Consider the following 20,720-nt stretch of genomic DNA (forward strand, 5'->3'; position numbering starts at 1 on the left):
AAGGAAGGCCTAACCACGCTGAGCTAAAAGGTAATTGTTTCAATCCCACTCTTCTAATACAGAAAACTCTCCTATGAAAACGGTGAAGTTATGAAAATCTCCCTAACTAGACATGTGGATGGGAGCAGAGCAGGGATTGTTTTCCATCAGGGATTCTCATAGCCAAAGACTTGAAAGAGAGAAAAGTAAGGTGAACGGAACACTCCACCCAGTCAATCTTTAAGGGTGGCATCAGTTTCAATTTACACTTGGAAGTATTTTTAATTAAATACAATCAATACCAAAAAGCTTTTATTTTCTTGGTTTAAAGTCACAAATCACAGTAGGAGAATGCCAAATTGCCTTAGCTTGGTATCACTGAAGACGCACATAGCATTTATTATAAGGCCTATTCTGATGTAGTTCACTCTCGAAGCAAAGAAAATAATCACAAACAAAACAGTGGCTTTGAAGTGTTCTTGTGTCTCTTCCGAGCAGATCCGGTTTATATTTGCTACACAGCATTCTCCCTGGATGCCTAGTAATTCTATACATTTGATTCTTTAATAAACACTAAACTAATAGATCATAGAAAACTAAACGCTTATAGAATGTGCCTCCAGATATATTTACATAAATAGCGTAGCCTCCCAAGAAAGACCAAGATCTCATTATAGAGGAATGCTTTTTCCACAACGCTGGGTCCATGCCTCATTTGTCAAATTAACCCCATTTGAGGAGAAATTTGAGTTTGTGGTCCATGGGTTTAAAAAAAAATGGAATTAAGCAACTTGTAAAAGCTCTTTTGAAATTAATCTAATAACCCAGTGGCTCTTCGGCTAAGTGCCTCAGTCCTGTCTGAAATATAGTGGGTAATAGCCTTTGTTTCCATTTGACCTCCTTTCAACACTTTCATCTGCTGGCTCTGTGAGGCTAACGTTCCCCCCAAATTAAAAAATGAAAATGCATCATAAATAAGGTATTACAAAATGAGGAGTAGATTAAGGATTGTCTCAGCAATGCTTAAATTAAATCGATGATGCAGAGACCATAAAGTTCTGGTTTTAAAAATGAGCTATTTCTTTATTAACTTGTAACAAGTGTGTGAGTCAATGTATTTGCTCTAAGAGGGTATCGTTCTCCACATTAAATATGGTTGGGGTCTGGTATTTTTAGTAGAGAATTATCCCTTTAGAAAATTATTCCATAAAGATGCCAAAGGGAGATTAAAAAATGCTGCACCCATAATAGTTGCTGAAATTTTAAGGAGACCATACTGTAGTTTTGTATTCTCTGGAAAAGAAAACTGCTTGTCAGAACTGAGGAAATAGTTCATCTCCTGAAGATTCACATACCAAGTGTTAATCTTTCTACTCTTATCATCCGATAAAGAAGGTTGGGTTGTAGTGTTAATTTAAACACAGCCGACTGCTTGGATTTCGAGTCCCCTGCCACAATGTCACAATTCAAAAAAGATTTCATCTAGATAAGACATGAAAATTAAAATTACACTAAAATGATCCTTTTCAGAGGATGTCTTTCAAAATAGTGGGGATCATGACTTTTTAGAGTGTTCTTCCAAAGTAATTACATCACTTCAAACTGGTGACTTGGATGAAAGAATTCATTTGGTGGTTCTGTTCCTTGGGAAAAACGAATTTAGCTGATAAGGGTGGGTACCTGATTTAAATATTTAGTTTGCACCCGGGAATCAACTTTGTTCTCTCCTTTCAATTGTGTACTTTTTACAGTGCTCAAGCATATAAAATCTAAGAATGCCCAATTCGTAGTTGGTACATTATTATCTCCCAGGAAATACCCATTCTAGGGCAAAGCATTTGATGTGAGATATTGTTCGGCAATTCAGGACATCTAAAATTTATATACTTAGAAGTAAAGTAATGGAAACATCACAAAGTTATTTTGGATCCACAAAATTTGGATGCTTTGAAGATACAGATTCAATTTTTAAGAACTTCTTGCGCAACTTTTTAGGAGCTGAAAATGAAAACTAAGCCACATATTTTTATACTGTGTTAAAATTGAATCACCAGCTTTGTTCCATCTGAAAATGGAGTAATTTTGTAGCCGTGCCTCCCTTATGCACCCAAACTATAAAAACAGTAAAGTTCTGAAGGAAATATATATTTACTGTGCTCAGATTCTCATATGGTTTTATGAAACCATAGTTGCTACTTTACTGTTTGATTTATTTACTTATATGGCGGCAAATATTTTCAGTAGGAAGTGGGTCTGAAGTGAAGGGGCTTCAAACTTATGTGCAATGGCTTAATTGTTTTAAAAATTTTAGCTTATTTTAGGGAGTATCATAGTGGTTTAAAGAAACTCTTCCTCTTGCACAGAGGGGGAAAAAGTCAGAAAGGCTTCAGTGTCCTTGAAACGACACTTTACACAAAAGCGACCTGTTTCTGTTGAATGACTTTACATTTTTTAGTGATTAAAACAAAGACTGAAATTTTACTTCTTCCCCCTCCTTCCATCTTTCTCATCACCAGTATCTAAAATGAGGACTTAGACAATGTGAAAACTGAGATGACAACGATTTTCTTTCTCTTCAGTAACCTTTCATGTTGACCCAGGACCTTGCACTTAAAGAAATGTGCATGTGCAAGTGGTGTTTGAGCTGATATTTTGGTGGGAAGAAAGTAAGACCAGGCAGGAGATTGATGGAACTGTAGCTCTTACTGTTTGCAGGTTTTCAAGGGGTCTCGTTAGAAAATGCCACTTCAACTCAATCCTTGCAGGACATACTAAATATTAAAATGCCACTTCAACTCAATCCTTGCAGGACGTACTAAATATTCAGCTCTAGGCTCAAAGCATCCAATATCCTATAGGTTTCCTACATCATGAGCTTTTATGTTAAGATATTAAACTCTAATTTCAATACTTAGTCTACTAACCCATTTTTGGCATGATACTATACCCTGCCAATTACATTTCAAATGTCCCACGATAGAGCTATTTGATTTCACTTAGAAGGAGAAATCAACTTTGCCCTGAAATGTAGGAAATTGCTAGTGTCAACCCTCAGAATTCCAATTAACCCCAAAAGTTCAAAAGAACAACTTTTGATGATACCTTTCTTTTCTACTGAACTATTTTTCTTGGTTCAATTTGTTACATGACATGAATCACAAGGATAGAGCATTCTTTAGTTTTACAGTAAATTGTGTGATTAACGTGCTGTTCTATTGCTGTACCTAGTACTTATTAATTAATTTTACTGAGCTATCTTTTTTCAACACTTACCTGTGACTATAATACATACTGATTCATTACAGTGAAGCCCTCCTGTAACTTTTAGTATGCATTCCTCTGTGTGTGAGTGTGTGTGTGTGTGTGTGTGTGGCTCTGTGTGTATAAAGAACTAGAAAAATAAAATTAAATTTAAAAAAAGGCTTGGAATAGACCAAGCATGAAATACTTGTTAGAATCAAGGGCAGACCATTAAAAATTAGGAAGCCATTTAGGAAACACAAGGAATAATATGGTTGTAAAAATATTTTCACTTTAACCCGAATTTCACATTTCTCTTGTTTTATAGGTGCTCACATTTACTTCCTGGGAAAAATACCTATTTAAACTTAACTGAACAGTAGTATGTTTCCAAATAGAAAATATATGCTGATATGCCATTATCTCCAAATGGAAATGACATCGAGATTATCTTCAGAAGATTAACATTAATTGAAAATAAATCCTTAAGACTAATAAGTGAAGCCAGCATGTTTTCAAGTATATATTATGAATAGATATACACAGAGTCTATTTTTAAAGTTTTCATTACAGTACTTCAGAAATTTCTGATGACTGTACGATGTAAGATTCTAATGATAAAAGTCATTAGAACAGCCATATGAGATAAATGATTTGAACCTGCCAGAAGGATTAGTTCAGTTCACTTGGGTCCCCTGGATAATAACTGACTATGATGCTAATTGCATAATTAGAGAAATAATAGATTGGATGGATTTTACATTACTTTTCTATCATAGTTTGAGACCATTACTTTATCATTAGTTCAGAGACAATGATGGAAAGATTGCTATGGAAGCAAAGTTAAAAACAATGGAAAAAGTTAATACATATGAAAGTCAACTATCATTTTAATTCCAATATTAAACACTCTTGTTGAAGGGAATCCAAGTTTGTAAGCATCTTCCAGACACGAAATGTATATTTTCATAATGATCTCAGGGATGTCCATCTTTACCTGGGTAAGTTTGAAAATGCTTCTGGATGTGAAGGGCGGAGTGTTAGGTTCATATGTGGCTAGCTCTAACCTCTCCCTGGATCTCCAAGAGGAGGATTTGAGTTCATTCAATCTAACTGTAACTAAGCCAAGTCAATTAGGTGAGAAGTAGCTGAAGGATATTGTACTTTACGTTGCTGCTTTTGGGTATAGTGGAATAATACTGAAAACAAGCACAGACAACATTCGTCTCAAAAAAATTCTTTCAGAAACCTTTAAACAATTATACTTATTTGTCATTAGCCTACTGATAGTTGAAACAATTTCAAGTGATCTGCAATACACTGGTAGCCAAAACTTTCAAATATGCTAAACATTTCATTTGTTAATATTATTCGCTATTTTCTCTTTCTCTTCCTATGGTGTTATGGCAAACTCTTGCATGTCTCATATATAACAAATTAATGAAGTCTTATTACTTTTCTGTTATTGTTATCTTTGAATGTTATCATTTCGTTTGCTTTTATTCCTTAAGAGAAATGAGAATCTTAAAATGTGGATTTGATGTTCTGAATAATAGTTGGTGTCAGCAAAAGTTCTTAAAGCATAAACAGGATGGGCTGAATGTCATTTACTTTGCAACAGAAATTCTTTTATGTAGGTTATTATCTCTTCATGAGCTGATAAATCAGGAGTGACTTCCAGTGGCTCCTTATTTATTATTACTTTTTAAAAACTATAACTATATTTTTATCAATAAAGCACAATCCCTTATCCCGTTAGCATGTGAAATGTACAGTTGGAGCAGTCTGCTGACCTGAGGCAATGGAGTCTAGTAAATCAGTGGCCAGTGGTAGCCAGCAATTTCCAAACTCGCCCTAAGAGAACAAGTGAAAATACTGCTCCCTGTCCTCTCCTCGCGCACACGCCTGCTGGGCTGACTTGGTTAACTGGATGCACTAAAAAATAAAAATTTGCCTTGGAAGCTCATAAAAGTGTACTAGAAAAAAGTCTCTAACATTGGATCCACAAGGACTGCAGCCATTGGCTTTTGGAACAGGTAGAACAGAGAACCCTTCACGGAATAGTGGATAAATAGAAAGAAATAGCCACTTCACATATTTCAGTGTCGTATTGGAAAATGAAAAAGGCAACAGATTAGGAGTCTTTGTCACTGTCCACCCCTCCATACATATCCGCCAGCTTTTTGAACCGAGGGCCCCAGTCACTAAGGTAATCGTAGTCTTGATCTCCATCTGTGGTCACTGACTCCAGAGAGCTCAGGGAGTCGGCCACGGAGCCGGTGCCCTCATAGGCATAGGTGGCCAAGGAGTCGTAGGGGGGGGCAGTGGGGTCCGTGTCATTTTCCTTTAACCTTTGGTTAATGAAATCTCTGACATCGGTGTTGTCACGAGCTGTTGGAGTCCGACGGGGTAGAAAAAGAGCTTCAGGCACTATGTCCCTACGCAATTTGTTGTCCTCTATGGCTTCGGGATTCCTCAGGGTGCCGATATCAAAGGCCTGGGTGTCCTCCTCTCCACCACCTTCATCATTGTAACTGACAATGTTATCTCTGATGTCCTCTTTGGAAATGATCAAAGGCTCTTTCTTCCTCTGCCTCCTTAGAGCTGCAAACAGCACCACGGTCACTGGAAGAAGAAAACAAAACAGAAAGGGAAGGGAAAGTTAATTTGCTGCCCAATTAATGTCAGGAAGAAATACTATGCTCTGAATGTGAAATTTTAGAAGTTTTCTTGAAAATGCAGAGTCGACTTTTACGTCTTTAAGGATGCATATGCCTCTGTCAATAATCAGATCAGAACCCCAAATATTTGAAAGAAGGTTATAATTTAAATAGAAGATAAAACAACATCATGTTTTGTCAGTAGCTCCATTTTGGCTTTGAAACAGCAAACTTGTTTCACAGTAAGAAGAAATAAAATGATAATTAAAAAAAGCATGGCCATGGTGGAAGTACCGCAATAAGGGTGCAAATTATGCCAAACACCTAGAATGCCCTGAAACTGGTTTTGAGGACAAGGCTGGCACCTTTGGGATGTGTCGAAGGGCTTGCATAACTCCACATCAAAAATAACTTTTGCACTATACCTTCTTTTTTTCTTTTTTCTTGAGAAAAGTGTAAAATTGGTTTAATACCCAAAGTAGAGATGTGAATGTTTGCATACCTTCGCAACATACAAAGAAATACAATTACAGATAATTCCTGGAGAGACCCAGATTCAGAGAGTCATTTTGGACCTCAAGATCCACCAACTTGCATGGCCAAATAGTAATACACATTCCATAGTATTTTTATTCAAGCTAAATGAAACAGACATTCACAGGAGACTTTTATTTTTTTTTTCCAAAGGTGCATGGCCCATCAGTTTGTTACCCAGAATGTTTGTTCTTTTAACTTTTTCCTTCTAACACAAATTAGAGATAAAGCAAGAAGTACATTTAGATAGCTCCTGATCTTTCTTCACAGCTGGTCTGGTAGAACAAAGCTGGCTACCTGTAGAGAGGCACATCTATCTACAAATGGACCTATGGGTGGGAAATAAAAATGTAGCAATGGCATACAGAGAAAACAGCCATCCAGGGCAGAAAATGCATTATTAACCTAGGTTTGTCCAGAGGAGTTTATTACAGGAAGTAGAGTAATGTCTTTTTACTATCACACCCACATGCGGCCCAGTTTTTATAAGCTGTGAAGATTGAATTTTCACAATAATGGCCTTTTAGTGGTGAGTACATCCACCTATGTAATAAGAATGTGTGTACATCCATGTGTCTATGTTATAATTTCAGACATTAATAGTCATAATGATAATAGGCTACCTATTGAAAACTGTCTCCATGTCAAGCACTGTGCTCAACGTACTGACTCTCTACAAAGTAGTGCCATCATTATAATCCCATTTTATATACCAGAGAGTAGAGGCTTAGAGATATCACATGTATGAGCCATTCAAATCTAGGGCTGTCAGACTCAAAGACCCACATTCTTAACTGTCATGCTTGAAGCATATTTGATTCTATTTACAAAGGAAATGCAGTTTTGCCATTGTCAAGTGTGTGGCTGTGCAATTGTCTGTAGTGTCTCTTGCTGCCAGGAGTATCTTGATGCCTCATTTGTCACATCCACCCTGGATATCCATTCACTCTTTAAATAAATACTTATGTCAAGCTTCCTCTGTGCCAGATACAGTTCTAGGTTCTACTGGAAAAAAAAAAAAAAAAAAGACACACAGCCCTGCCCACTTTCTAAGTGTGAAAGTTCATAAATGGGCAGGGCTGTGAAATGATGCATGGAGACAGTGAAATGGTGCACGGAGACAGTAAGGGAACAATATGTATGTTACAGAAGGAAATTATGAGGTGTTAAGTGCCATGTAACCAAGGAAAAGCTGAGTGGTACAAGGAGAGCAGGAGCTTATCTGCATGTTTCAGGGGCTGTGCCATGTTTTTTGAGGGGAGGTCATGCCATTTAAGCCAAGACATGAGTAGTTATACAAGGCTCTATGTGGCAAAGAGGAAAGAGCTCTGGGAAAGGCCCCAAGGTAGGCATGTGTCTGCCAAGTAGGAGGAACAGCCAGGAGGCTCACGGGCTAAACCACAAGGAACTCAGGGGAGGAGAAGAGTCAGGTCTGGCCACTTTCCAAGGGGGCTCTGAGGCTTCTGTATACCTTTCATCTTTCCCTTGGTGGGCATGGATGTGGAAACCTGCAGGGCTTTGGGCAGAAGGATGCCCCTGATCTACTTTTACATTGGTTTCCAGTGTGACAAGTGACATGGATTTGCAAAATAGGGCTGTAAGTAGGACAACCATTGGAATTAGAGAAGAGAACCAAGCCAAATATCCCTCAAAGAATTCCACTCTGATATGCATGAGTTCTTTCACTTATTTAAGGCAAGATAGCAGGTGACTAACATTTCCTGATTCTTTTCCAGCTTAAGGTACCTAGATCTTTTATTCTAGTTTTATGTACATCTAAAAGTACAACCATCTAGACCAGAGAAATCACGTTAAACAATTCAAAGGCATTTATTCACAGCTTAATTCTTGTATAGCTAAAATTGTCTATATTTTTTTCTTATTAGCCCAAAGCACATCTGAACCAAAATTGCTTCAATATAATCATCTAGAAGGGAGATCTTTCTAAAGCTAACTTTTATAAACTGAAAACGTAATTTCTAAGCATGAGGAGTAACATTCTAAAAAGGTAATATGAAATGCCCTTACCAGAAACTGAGTCTCCTTTTTCCCTACTGTTACGGGGCCAGAGAATAGCAGTGAGATTTGAGTGTGGATGCAGGCACTTGGGCAAATTTAGTGTTCAAATTCTATCATAAAACTAGAAGATTATCAGATCCAGCTTAACTTAAATGATTTGACTTTTAAAGTCTGTTTTCCTTTTTAAAAATTTTTTTAGTTGTTGATGGACTTTTATTTAATTAGTTAATTTATTTATATGCGGTGCTGAGAATCAAACCTAGTGCTTCACACATGCTAGGTGAGCCCTCTACCTTTGAGCTACAACCCCAGCCCCTTAAAGTCTGTTCTTTTATATTTAAAAGAGAAGAAATAACACAGTACTTGGCATTGTTGTCAGGAATGAGTTAATAAATGTAAAGTTTTGCAAACTCTGAAGTGCTGTAGAGACATGAGATATAATTGTCACATTTTTGTAAATACTAGATGCCACATGGTCTACTTTTTTCTCTCTTTGGTGGTGCCGAGGATTAACCCGAGGCCTCAGGTGGGCTAGGTAAGCACTCTTAAGCACTAAGCAACAGCTCCAGCCTGATTCACTTTCTTGATGTTGGATTTCCTCATATATCAATGTAATTTTCCTCTTCTTGCCTACATTTCTTCAATTGTCCCACTTAAGTTTGGCCTCTTTCAGCCAGAAATCACCTTGCATTCCACAGGGCTGCAGGAAAGTGGAGTGCAGTGTGGAAGCACCCAGCCTCGAGGGAGAAAACCTGGATTTGGAACTTAGTTCCACCACCTGTTACAAGTGTGACTTGACCACGTGCCTTTGCATCCTGGATCCTCAGCTTTGATGTTTAAAGTGCAGATAAATATATACCAGGTGCTTCTGAGGAGTGAGAAAAACATTAGTACAGCTCCTTGCCCAGCATCTAGCTTAAGGTGAGGGCACTTGGGTAAGTTTGTGCTTAAATCACATCATAAAACGAGGAGATTTGCAGATCTGGGTTAGTGTAAAATGGTGTGACCTTTGTGAGCCTATTTTCTTATCTGTAAAAAGAGGGAACAACACAGTGCCTAGCATTGTTGCCAGGAGTTAGTTAAGGTTAAATCCCATTTTCTTCCTTTTTTTTTATTGGGTATAGAACCCCCAAAAGAATAGACAAGATATGGGAGGCATTGAGGTCAATTAGTTATAATGAAGAGACAGTGAATTCACTTGGAGGAAGGAAATGAAAAGGGAACAGAGAAGTAAGCTAGTTTGAAGGAAGAAAAGGAAGAGGAGAAAATGGATTGATGATGAAGGAAAGGAAAAATCTGATTTAGCAGATGAAAGCTGGCTCTCCTTCCATGGACTACAAAAAGAGTCTGCATGCATGAGTATAACCCTGACAGCCGAGCACTTCTGAAAATACCCCTTTAAAAAAGAATATTCACGTCCTTCTCTTCTAAACAGTTTTATAAACCCACACCATTGGAAATGCCAATTGTCTTTGCTCACTGTCAGTTTCTATTTAAATGTCTTAAAATACTTTGCCCAAATCTTAGTTGACAAAGGGAACCACGGTTCTGCAGGGGAGTTTCAATTCTCCTGTTATAATTAGCAGCATGGATTTGGAATGTGAAGCTCTTGGGCAGGGATCCCTAAGCGTTCTGTTCTTAGAGACACATAGGTCCTCTTTTACTCTTCTTGGGATGACTCTGTCTTTATTTTCTTAAAAGACTTTCTCCTCCTGTGTAATCTAGGTGACTCAACTTCTGACTTTTATTTTCATTTATTTTTTTCATTGCATAGGCAAGCTTTACAAATCTTGCTTTTGTTTTTGGAAGGGTGGTATTAATTAACATTTCCTTTCTTAGTTCACAGTCATGGACCTGATTGATAAACCTTGCTTTTCATTTCTATTACATTCATTTCTTTGGAGTCTCTGGTTTGTTCCCTTAATCACAGAAGTTTCTTATTACTGAGGATGTGAAAATATTAGACATTTTGTATTTGATAACCGGAGAGCAAAGCTAAGAAAATAGTCATTTAAGTGGGTAGATCAAAATAAGTTTACTGGGTTAAAGAAAATTTCATACTTTAATTTTTCCTGTATGAGAGAGAAAAAGTCATGACACTATTCTTTTTACTTTTCCATTGATCATAAACTTTACCTTTATAGAAGTGGCCTTCACCACATCCTCCATGCTGGGTGACTTTCACTCTTTCAAATTTAACAATATTTGCCAAGTTAAACATTCAACTACAAATGAAATGAAAAGGCCATATGTATATAGCCCTTGAATCCCCCTGAGATTCATTTCCAGTCTGATAGACAAGATGCTCTTTTGGTGGACCAATTCCCCGGGCAAGCAAAGATATGGGCAAGTTCCAAAGCCATTTCAAACAAAATGAGTTCATGTTTGAACAACACAGATTCTCAGCATGTAACTCTACTCACCTAGATCAGGCTGTATGCCTTAATGGGGGAGGCGGAAAAATCTAGAGTGTCACAGTAACAGTGTGTGCCCCTCACCAAGGGGAGATAAGATGCAGGGAGAAGCAGTTTACCTAGTAGGATCACGATGCATAGAAGGATGGCCACCAGAGCCCCCGTGCTCAGTCCTGTGGGGTGGATGAGGGCTTCCGCGTGGCAGGACTGCATGTTCCCATGGTGGTCACATGCACAGACCCGGACAGTCACTGTCCCAGTGCTGCTTTGGACTGGGTAGTCGTTGTCTGAAATGACCACAGGCAGGAGGTAGGTGCTCATCTCGTGTCTATTATAGCCATTTTTCCGAGTTAAGATTCCTGCTGTGTTGTCTGGAACCAAAAAGCAAAGTGTTAAGTGTACATGGACACTACATCATGTATTGGACCAATTATGATGGGAATTGATAGTTGTATGTATAGATACATCGATAGAGAAAGTAATGAACTTATTTACCTTTGTTATCTTGGATGGTAAAGTTTGAGCCACTGATTGCTTCAGGGGCCAAAGAGAAGGAGAATTGGTGTCCACTGTAAGGGTCGTCCTTATCAACAGCACGTAGAGTCTGAATCAACTGAAATAAAAACCATATGGCTGCTCTAAAGTTCTGATAATTCACAAGTGTTTCTTATAGTTTTGTAGTGAGTTGCTTGATTTTATGATTTTTTTTTTACTTCTAATTAAAAATCATAGCTTTTAAAAACTTCCAACAAATCCATTCTGTTCAAAGAACTGAAGGGCTAGATGGATAGCCACAGAGCATGGGATAATTCCTTCCTGTGGGGTGTTGTTCTGTGCATTGTAGGGTGTTTAGCAACAACCCTGGTCTCTAGCCTCTAGATGTCAGAAGTACCCTCCTAATTGTACAATCAAAAAATATCTCCAGTCATTGCCAAATAGCCCCAGGTAAATATCCCCTCCCTGGTTGAGAAACACTGATGGGAAGTGATACAAAGTTATAAAATACCACAATGAATGAAACAGCCTTGAAACAGGACTAAATGGAAGCACTCATTGGACAGCCTGTTTAGAAGTGCAATCTTGGCATGGATATAAACTACTGACTGGCAAAAAACTAAAAAGAAAATTAGCATATAAAACACAGCTTCCACTTCCCACTTTCCCATGTACTTTAATAGTGCACTTCTATTTTGACCAACTGGAACATAATTTTTATATAACTGGCAGCAAAGACTTATTTCAGGTGGCAACAAATGGGTAAAATGGTAAAACATTCATGAATCTGTATTACTTGTACAGATGGGCAATGTAAATAAGTAAAACTATGAATTATAGGCAATTAAAAGTATGTCCTAGTTGTTACTTTCAAAAAAGATATGATAATTAACTATCTGTTCGCCAATAAAGATTTTTCCAGTAACACTGTGACTCATCTATTTTAATGAAAAAGACAGATTTGGTATCAGCGTCAGTTTTCAGGAGTGATGAACCTCCAGTTCTTAAAAACTGTTTGTTCTCTTATGCAATTTAAACATTCACCCTAGTTCTTATTTATGGTATTAATCTTCTTAACACTCACTTCATTGATAATTCAAAACTAGCCCTCAGATCTGTGTATCATATGAATTATTAGAAGGCTTAAATGAATCTTTCAACTTGAATGTACTTTCTGATGAAACTTACCTGATCTGCCTTTGCTTTTTCACAGACAAAGGTTTCATAGAACTCAGCAAATTCTGGGGCGTTGTCATTGACATCTAGAACTTTAATATATAGAGGTACTCGGCTGCTTTGCTTTGGATTATCTGCCACATACCAAAAAGAAAGAAATAGGCATTTATATGTTGATCGCCAGTTCCCTGTGGACAACATTCCCTCTCTCTTTCCTCCTTATTCACACATAGATTCCCCTTGGCTGCTGTGAATACTATGGAGGCACTGAGCACCACTGCGGACATGAGAAAGAATGGAATGGTTTGGTTCTTCTACAGTTGATACACCTGGTGGAAATTCCTACTTGTGTTGATATGATTACATCTGCATAATAAAGCCACACAAAGTAAGAATAGGCATTTTAGAGGTAGATTTTCAAGGACACCAACAAAGCAGGAAGATAGGAAAAACATGGACAAAAGGAAGGTGAGAAATGCATGAACCACAGGATATCAACATATGTTACTAGTCTTAGTTTTTGTGTGAGTGCTGAATAAGAGCTGGACATCATGCTAAGAACTGTACTGGATTAGCTGACTTGACACTTACACACTTCTGAGGTAGATACAGTTATTGCTCCTATTTTATAGATGAGGAAACTGAGGCACAGAGAAGTTAAGTAATTTATCCACCTTCACAGAGATAAGTAAGAAGTTGAGCCTAGGTTCAAACTTGGGTCTGTCTGATTCCAACGTCCAGGTTATTCACCTTGGATAATGGTTGAGTGCAGACAATGTCTTAAGATATGAAGTATTTTGTTTGTCTTTTATATTCTCCTGGTTAGTTGAAAGACATTGCTGGTACAGGAATCAGGAGTTAAAATCTCTTGCCTCACCCTTTCCATCTATTTCACTCTTACATCTATCTGTTGGCTCACTTCATTAAATGCTAACATTAATAAAAATTCTAATACTAATATTAGACCATCTAAGATTCATATGTGCTGCCGTTGTTTAGGGTGCTGGGAAACAAGGGAGCATAACAGTAGCTTGCTTCCTGGAGCGTTATTCTGCTATTGGAATAGACAAGCTGTACACATGTAAGTATATAACCTATCAGATAGAAATTAAATGGAAAAGGGATTGAGACAGACAAGGGTGTTACTTTTTATTTTATTTTATTTTTTGGTACCAGCGATTGAACTCTAGGGTGCTTAACCACTGAGCCATATCCCCAGCCCTTTTTATTTTTTTATTTAGAGACAGGGTCTCACTAGGTTGCTTACAGCCTCACTAACTTGCAGAGGCTGGCTTTAAACCTATAATCCTCCTGCCTTAGCCTCCTGAGCTGCTGGGATTACAGGCGTGTGCCTCCGTAGCCCGGCTGGTAGTACTTTAAATAGGATGACAAGAAATGGCTTCTCTGATGAGTCACCATTTGCCCAGAGATGAGACTGAAGAGAAAGATTAGGCCACTTAGGTATTTCTGGAGGTCCTGGCAGAGGAAGCAGCAAGCGCAGAGGCCTCATAGTGGGAGTGAACTGACTTTACACAAACTCTTGATTTTTGACACATCAAAGGTAGTTCAGAGGTTGTGACAATAAGATTCTGAAAATCTTTTGTGTCCGACATTTTACTCACACTATTGTTCCAAAGTTAGAGTGGCTAAATATGAATTTTTAAAGGTCTGAATTACTAATACTTTCAAATGTGTCACAGAAACATTAAATCCTAAAAACAGGATTTTAAGGCAGAAAGCTTAAAATACTTATGAAGTGAATTTCATGATGTTTTGAAAAATGGTCCTTCTCAGTGGACAATAACTTTGTAATTTTCAAGCTTTAACGGTGCACTGTTACTGGTATCCACAGTGGATACAAATGTCTAATGAGTTGTCCTTGTCACTATCAAAAGTAGGGCTTCATTGGCCCATATTGGTTACTTATTATACCACCCCATATCCTTCAGCTACTTCAAATCTCATGAGTTATGTTGACAAAATATAACTGCAATGGACTATTTGATATGGAATATTTCACTTTAGATAACCAACTGAGATGAAAATGTGTTGAGCTTTAAGAATTAAAAACAAAAACTAAATATAGCTATCATTTAGAAGTCTAGTTTTAAACACTAAAACATTATTTTAAAGACCATTTTTTATTTCATGTATCTCAGTCCAAACATTGTGTTTATAATTCATATTAATTTTCATTGAGTATAATCATTTTATTTGAAGTATTCTTTTGGGGCTGTGTTTCTTTGCCTTAGTTTTCACAGGGAGAACCATAAAATTCATTCTGAACATTTTATTGATCACTTGGTGATCTGTATTGCTTACTTTGATATACTATGGAAAAATGATCATTTGTGCCTCTTAATTCTGTACAAATTTCAAGATGGAAATTCTAAGAAATTTTGAGGAATAAATATTCACAAGATTTCTAGACCATGTCTACATTTTAAAGACACTTGAACTCTTTTTTTCCTCCTCTGTCTTTGCAATGTCCGAAAGTCCACTTTTTCCAGCTGTTTCTGTAATGCTCTAACTTACATGCATTTTAGAATCAAATCTAATAGTACCAATCCAGTCTCACTCTCAATCAAGTCACACTCTCATTCCACTGTTTCCAAACTATAAACTTCCACAATTTCCTCTCCATTTAGGAATGAACCAGCCCATAGTTAGAAGAAACATCACTTCAAACCATTCCAGGGATTTTCCCTCAATACATATTGAGCAGGATCATCGACGTGTGGTGACGAGTTTTGGCCATGCTCCATGAGCCCTAGCTGGGACACGCGCTCCATCAATCAGGGACAGCAGCAGTACCAGGTTGGACTTACTAATTTCTGTCGCTATCACTGTTATGTTGTGCCACAGTAGTGTTTCTCTGTCAAGAAGTTTTGATGTAAAAATTGAACCATTTCCAGAATCAATGTTGAAGATTCTGTCCATATCTGTGTGTCGATCAACAGAATACCTGAAAATGCAGGGTGGAATTTAGAAAGGCTTTGCAATTGCTATCCTCACATCAAAAAGCAATATCCAGCATATATGTCATATGAATTTCTTTCTACTTATACTGCATATTTAAATACCTAGAACTTAATATTAAGCAAAATATCCTGAGAAATCAGTTATTTACGATTGAGGTGTTATTAGTAAGCTCACTAGAACAACGTGCATGCTTTTAAGGGTCACCTCTACAGTTTTTTTTAAATATATAATTTGGATCAAGTTTTTATGGTAATTACATATTTTGTATTTTAAACTCAAGTTTATAGAACTCAGAATGTGTATGTGTATTTGTGTATAATGTAGGGCATTGGTTATTTTTTCTGTTATTCATTTAATTATTATTATTATTTTTTGGTAAGAAGCAAAGGAAAATTAGTGTGGCCGAGCTTAGTGAAGAAGGAAAAGGAGGTAGGAGATGAGATTGGAGAGGGATCCAGAGTCCAGGCTGTGGAAATGATGGGTTGGCTTCATGAAGAGCTGGGCTTTATTCTAAATTCACCATAAATTTACCAAAGGTTTCCAAGCAAGGTAGTATCATAGTCTAAATCATGTTTAGCAAAGATTGCAGGTTGAATGGAAGAGAATGTTTGGATGGTTCTGCCACAAGCTGATGGAAGAGGAGGAAAAACAGGTTTTGGGGACTGCCTTCAGTTCCATTTTTAATGCATTGAGGTTGAGGTGCCTGAGGAAGATCCAGGGGAAGATAGCTAGTTGGATGCACAGGATAAAGATCTGGACTGACAACCTAGATTTCTCATTCAACATCCAGTGAAAGGGGAAAACACTAAGGACAGGATCACTGATAGCACCAATGGGAGAACAAAGACCCACCAGGACAGAACAGTGGTTGGATCAGAGCAAGAGCTGAACAGTTAAGAAGGGGAATTTGGAGATATTCAAAGAACAAAAGTGATGTCTTAGAAACCAAAGGACAGAGTTTTCAACCCTGATATTGATAGAAGACTCATAGATTTTGAAAATCTAATCTTATTTACAAATTTACCATCAGTTTTTAAAAAATTTATTTACATATGTATGTATTTTTTATGTTTTTTAGAATAGCCACGTAAGGTGAAAAAGTATTTACGTATGCATGTTTATGAGCAAACAGGCATTTAAGAGAAAACACTGAAGAAAGTTGATGTTAAGGGCTGTAGAAAATGTGCATTTTAGATGGATTCTCAAAACTTATGATAGGAGCTTTATGCATGTCATTTAGAAATACAATTCAGGCAAATGATTTAACTAGTTGGAAATATGGAATTATTATGAATGCTCCGGGAAAAATTGTTACTAATTGATAATATTATACTATGTCCAAAATGTTATTTCAAGGAATCATTTTTATTTACAATGTAAGTAGTGAGTTATAATAAACAATGTGTTTTACCTTAGTAAAATTTATTTTTGTCATCTAGCAGGTGTCTAGATGAAATAGACATTCAGTTATTGTAGGCTATTTAAATCTGACCTTAAACAGAATTAATGAAGTTTACAATGGGTACAAGTTGGGTTGGAATTTTAGTTTCAGTGTATGTAATCCAATGATTTTTATTATCAAAAACAGTGGAAACAGATGAAAAAGCTATTGCATTTGCCCTATCTGTCATGAATCAACGTTTACTAAGAATTTAGGCAACAACATTGAATTTACACCTTTCTTCATTTTAAATTTGAGGATGATAAATATTTATAACACATAGTTAATTACCAAAAGGAAATCTCAATAATCATAGACTTTGTGAGACATTTAATAATTATCTACAAATATATTTTTTCTCTCATGAAAAATGTCAAGCTTAAGAAGTGCCGCTTAGTGCCTTTATAAGCTGCTACAATTATATACAGCAGTAATCTTTTTTTGTTCTTTGTCTCTTTGCCTGTTTAAAGTTTTACAAGTAATCATATTTTTTTCCATCAAGTCTTGAAATAAAGGGTAAGCAGTGAGAAAGTTTTCATTGAAGGCAGCTTTAAATTTTAAAGGAAGAGGAACTATTTAAGAAATACTGAAGTTTGTATTATTTTCCCCTAATTGGGAGATTAAAAAATTAGCAGAAAAATCGAAAATGTCCACTTTCTGTATGAAAAATTCTTTTACATAAAGCCTTATTTGCTTTTTTTTCCCTAAAGCAATTTCAATTTATAACAGAGACATTTACCATCTATAAACATTGATTGTAAACATCACTAATAGAAAGCAAGGTAATCAATCCCATTATGATTGTAGCAGATCATTCTGCTGGGATGTCCTCAAACCACCGCCCCCACCCTGGCTTCAGTGTATTTGTGATTAAATAATTTGTCTTCTAACGTATCCTCAAGGCAGGAAGATCTCTGGGCTGGGAAAGGAGGTGTGTTTGCATGCAAATTTTTCACAGTAGGTATTAATAGTGACATAAGATTCTTTCATGGGTTTCAAAAGGCATTGGTGATAAAAACTGTTGGAAGAAAATTATGTTCTTGTGATTAAAGAATTAAATATTATAGCTGCCTAACAATAAATCAATGTTTGGGGAAGAAGGATCTTAATTGTTCACCTAATGTACTACATAGAACCTAGTTGTTCAATATTTATGCTTAGAATAACCTAAAACTATATGTAGTTGTACTTTCCTAATATAAGAATGACTTTTATCCTAGAAAAGGAATCACTGGAACATATATTTCTATACCAATATATCTAGGTGTATTTCTAGCTTTAAATCTATATTTGTATATCAAATCCATATGCACCAAGGGAAGTCTGGAAGCAAACAAAACAAAACAAAACAAAACAAAACAAAAAACCTTTAAAATTAACTAACAGTTAACCCAGTTTGACAAACTGACTACTTCCTTTCATAAAACATGAAGTAATACAGTGGGTAAAAATGGTATTTCATATAAAAAGTAACATAGATATAGAAGTATATAGCCTATATTCCCAAAAGACATTGTCTCTTAAATTAAAAACAAGTTGATCTATTCAAGAGGTAAGTGAAGCTTGTATTTGTAAACTTTGAGCATTAACACTTTTAAATTGGACTTGACACTGATTTGCTAAGATATTTTTCCTTATGCAGTTAGAATATACTCCAAATGAGATAATAATTGTGAGATCACTTGATTCACTTGTGCTATGGAAGTGAAAGGCATCTTTCCTTTTCCTTATTAATAATATTAAGCATGGATGGAGAAATACTTGATCCAAAGGCTCACATGTGGCTGCTTTGGGTTGACACAGTCCAATCCAAGGTATCTTATAGAAACTCTAGTAGAATGATATAACAAGTCTATTTGCTTGAAAATAAGTCAGGCATTTTTGTATTTTAGATGTGGGGGTGTCATAAGTTTCATGGAAACAAAGAGGTCTCGATGGCTAAAAAGTTGGAAAACAATTGCCTTACAGCCTCAAATTGTTTTATCTGCAGTAACATCCATCATGTAGCAACCCAGTGATCATTTAAAAAAGTAGCTTTGCATTAGGTAATGCTTCTACTCAAAGTGTTCAGTGGCTTCTCAACTCAGTCAGAAGAAAGTCCAGTCTCTACAATGGACTATAAGGGCCACATAGGACCTGCCACGCTCACCTCCGCCATCCAGCCCTCCCTGTTGCCTCCTACCTGGCCTCTCTTCCCTCACTGTCTTCTAGCAGCACAGGCCTCCTTGCTACTCCTTCAACACACAAAGCAAGAGCTGATATCAGGCCTCACCCCTGCTCTACCCCTTCTGGGAATGGTCTTCCCCCAGATGTTAGCATACTTCATTTCTTCGTTTCATTCAAATCTTTGTCCATTGATTCCCTACCACTGAGCTTGACCACACTATATGAAATAGCACCTCACGGAGTCTCTGTTTCCATACTCTGCTCTATTTTACTGCTTAGAATTTATTTTCACCAGACACATTACATATTTATCAATTTTTTATTTCTTTCTATAAGCTCCCTGCAATCAGGACTTTGTGTCTAGTATTCCCTAGTTCCAGGACATGCCTGACATATGGTAGATGACCTGACCAGAATATATTTGTGGGATTCATAAGAGTGCTCATACAGCATTTTTGTTTGCTTACTATATTTATGAGAAATAATTTACAGAATGATATTCGGCTTAGCACTTTTCTCATTAGTCACCTTAGTTACTGGCTGAAGGTTGGAGGTTGCTAGACTCCAGTATTTTCATAAGATTCTACAATATTCAGAGCATTAGTGGTCCCCAAGAGCAATGAGGCTTTCTGGAACACATGATTTACAACTAAGGTGTCAGGGAAGTACAGGGAAAACAGAGCTTACTTACATAGCATAAATTTGGATTCTGCTTTATTAATTTCCCCTGGATTTCACAGACATATAGCATGAAATGGTTCTTGTTTTTATTTACATCTGCAAGAGGAAAAGTTATGCAACCAAATGGAGCATAATTCTGCCTCTAAGTGTTACATGATAGGTTCTTCCAGCACTTGGAAAACAGACTCTCAAGCCCAGTGCCTAGTTTGTTATTTTCTCCATTCTACTTTGACGATCTTAAACCCTAGGAAAATCTTGAACCTTAAAGAAAGCCCAGGACACTGAGTTGCATTACCTCACACTACCTCCAGTGCAAGCAGTATACATCTTGAGCTCATCTTTTTTTTTTTCCTTTCAATTTTTGTGTATTTTAGCTTCATGCTGCTGCTAAAATAATCTTTATGCAGTGAGTACAGAGTCAAAGGTGATATTTGGAGTAGTTTTTTCAGGAAAACACAACTGTTTAATTGGAAAAAAGCCATTCCTCTTTTTCTAAGGTGCAGGTGGATATTTGAATATAAATTGGTAGAGATATATGACAGAGATGGTGCAGGAGTGTGCTTACTTGACGGGATTCCTGGCAGCATCTGGATCCTGGGCTGTGACGGAGCCTATTGTTGTGTTAATCTGAGCATCTTCCCTTATTTGTAGGACATAGGCCAGTTTGCTGAAGACTGGAGGCTCATCCACATCTTCCACCACAATTCTCACAGTGGCTGAATCTTTGAACGGACCCAGGTAGAGAAATCGGGGCTCCACGTGGGGATTGGAGGCTTCCACCTTGAGGGTGTACACTTTCTTCTTTTCGAAGTCCAAAAACTTGGGGAGGAAAGTGACATATTTAAGGCAAATACCTGAGGTGGGGATGTAATCTATACTTTCAAAAACCTCCTCCGGTGATTCTAAGATGTAGCCAGCAATGGGAACTGTAAG

General features: G+C 37.0%; 1 protein-coding gene across 2 annotated transcripts in view; it reads right to left on the reverse strand.

Annotated features, from left to right (window-relative positions):
- Window positions 1–269: 269 nt before the first annotated feature.
- Cdh6 (cadherin 6) overlaps window positions 270–20,720 on the reverse strand; it is a 132,452-nt gene continuing 112,001 nt past the window's right edge. For both annotated transcript variants that reach the window (XM_015496393.2, XM_048802955.1), the window contains exons 7-13: window positions 20,353–20,606; window positions 15,346–15,482; window positions 12,530–12,651; window positions 11,342–11,459; window positions 10,966–11,217; window positions 2,792–5,844; window positions 270–2,750 (exon numbers count right to left, since the gene is read on the reverse strand). In XM_015496393.2, the coding sequence (XP_015351879.1) occupies window positions 5,354–5,844; window positions 10,966–11,217; window positions 11,342–11,459; window positions 12,530–12,651; window positions 15,346–15,482; window positions 20,353–20,606 (1,374 nt within the window). In that variant the 3' untranslated portion in view covers window positions 270–2,750; window positions 2,792–5,353. The remainder of the gene's footprint in view (window positions 2,751–2,791; window positions 5,845–10,965; window positions 11,218–11,341; window positions 11,460–12,529; window positions 12,652–15,345; window positions 15,483–20,352; window positions 20,607–20,720) is intronic.

This window comes from Marmota marmota, unplaced genomic scaffold (genome assembly GCF_001458135.2).
Source record: "Marmota marmota marmota unplaced genomic scaffold, marMar, whole genome shotgun sequence".
Classification (NCBI taxonomy): Eukaryota; Metazoa; Chordata; class Mammalia; order Rodentia; family Sciuridae; genus Marmota; species Marmota marmota.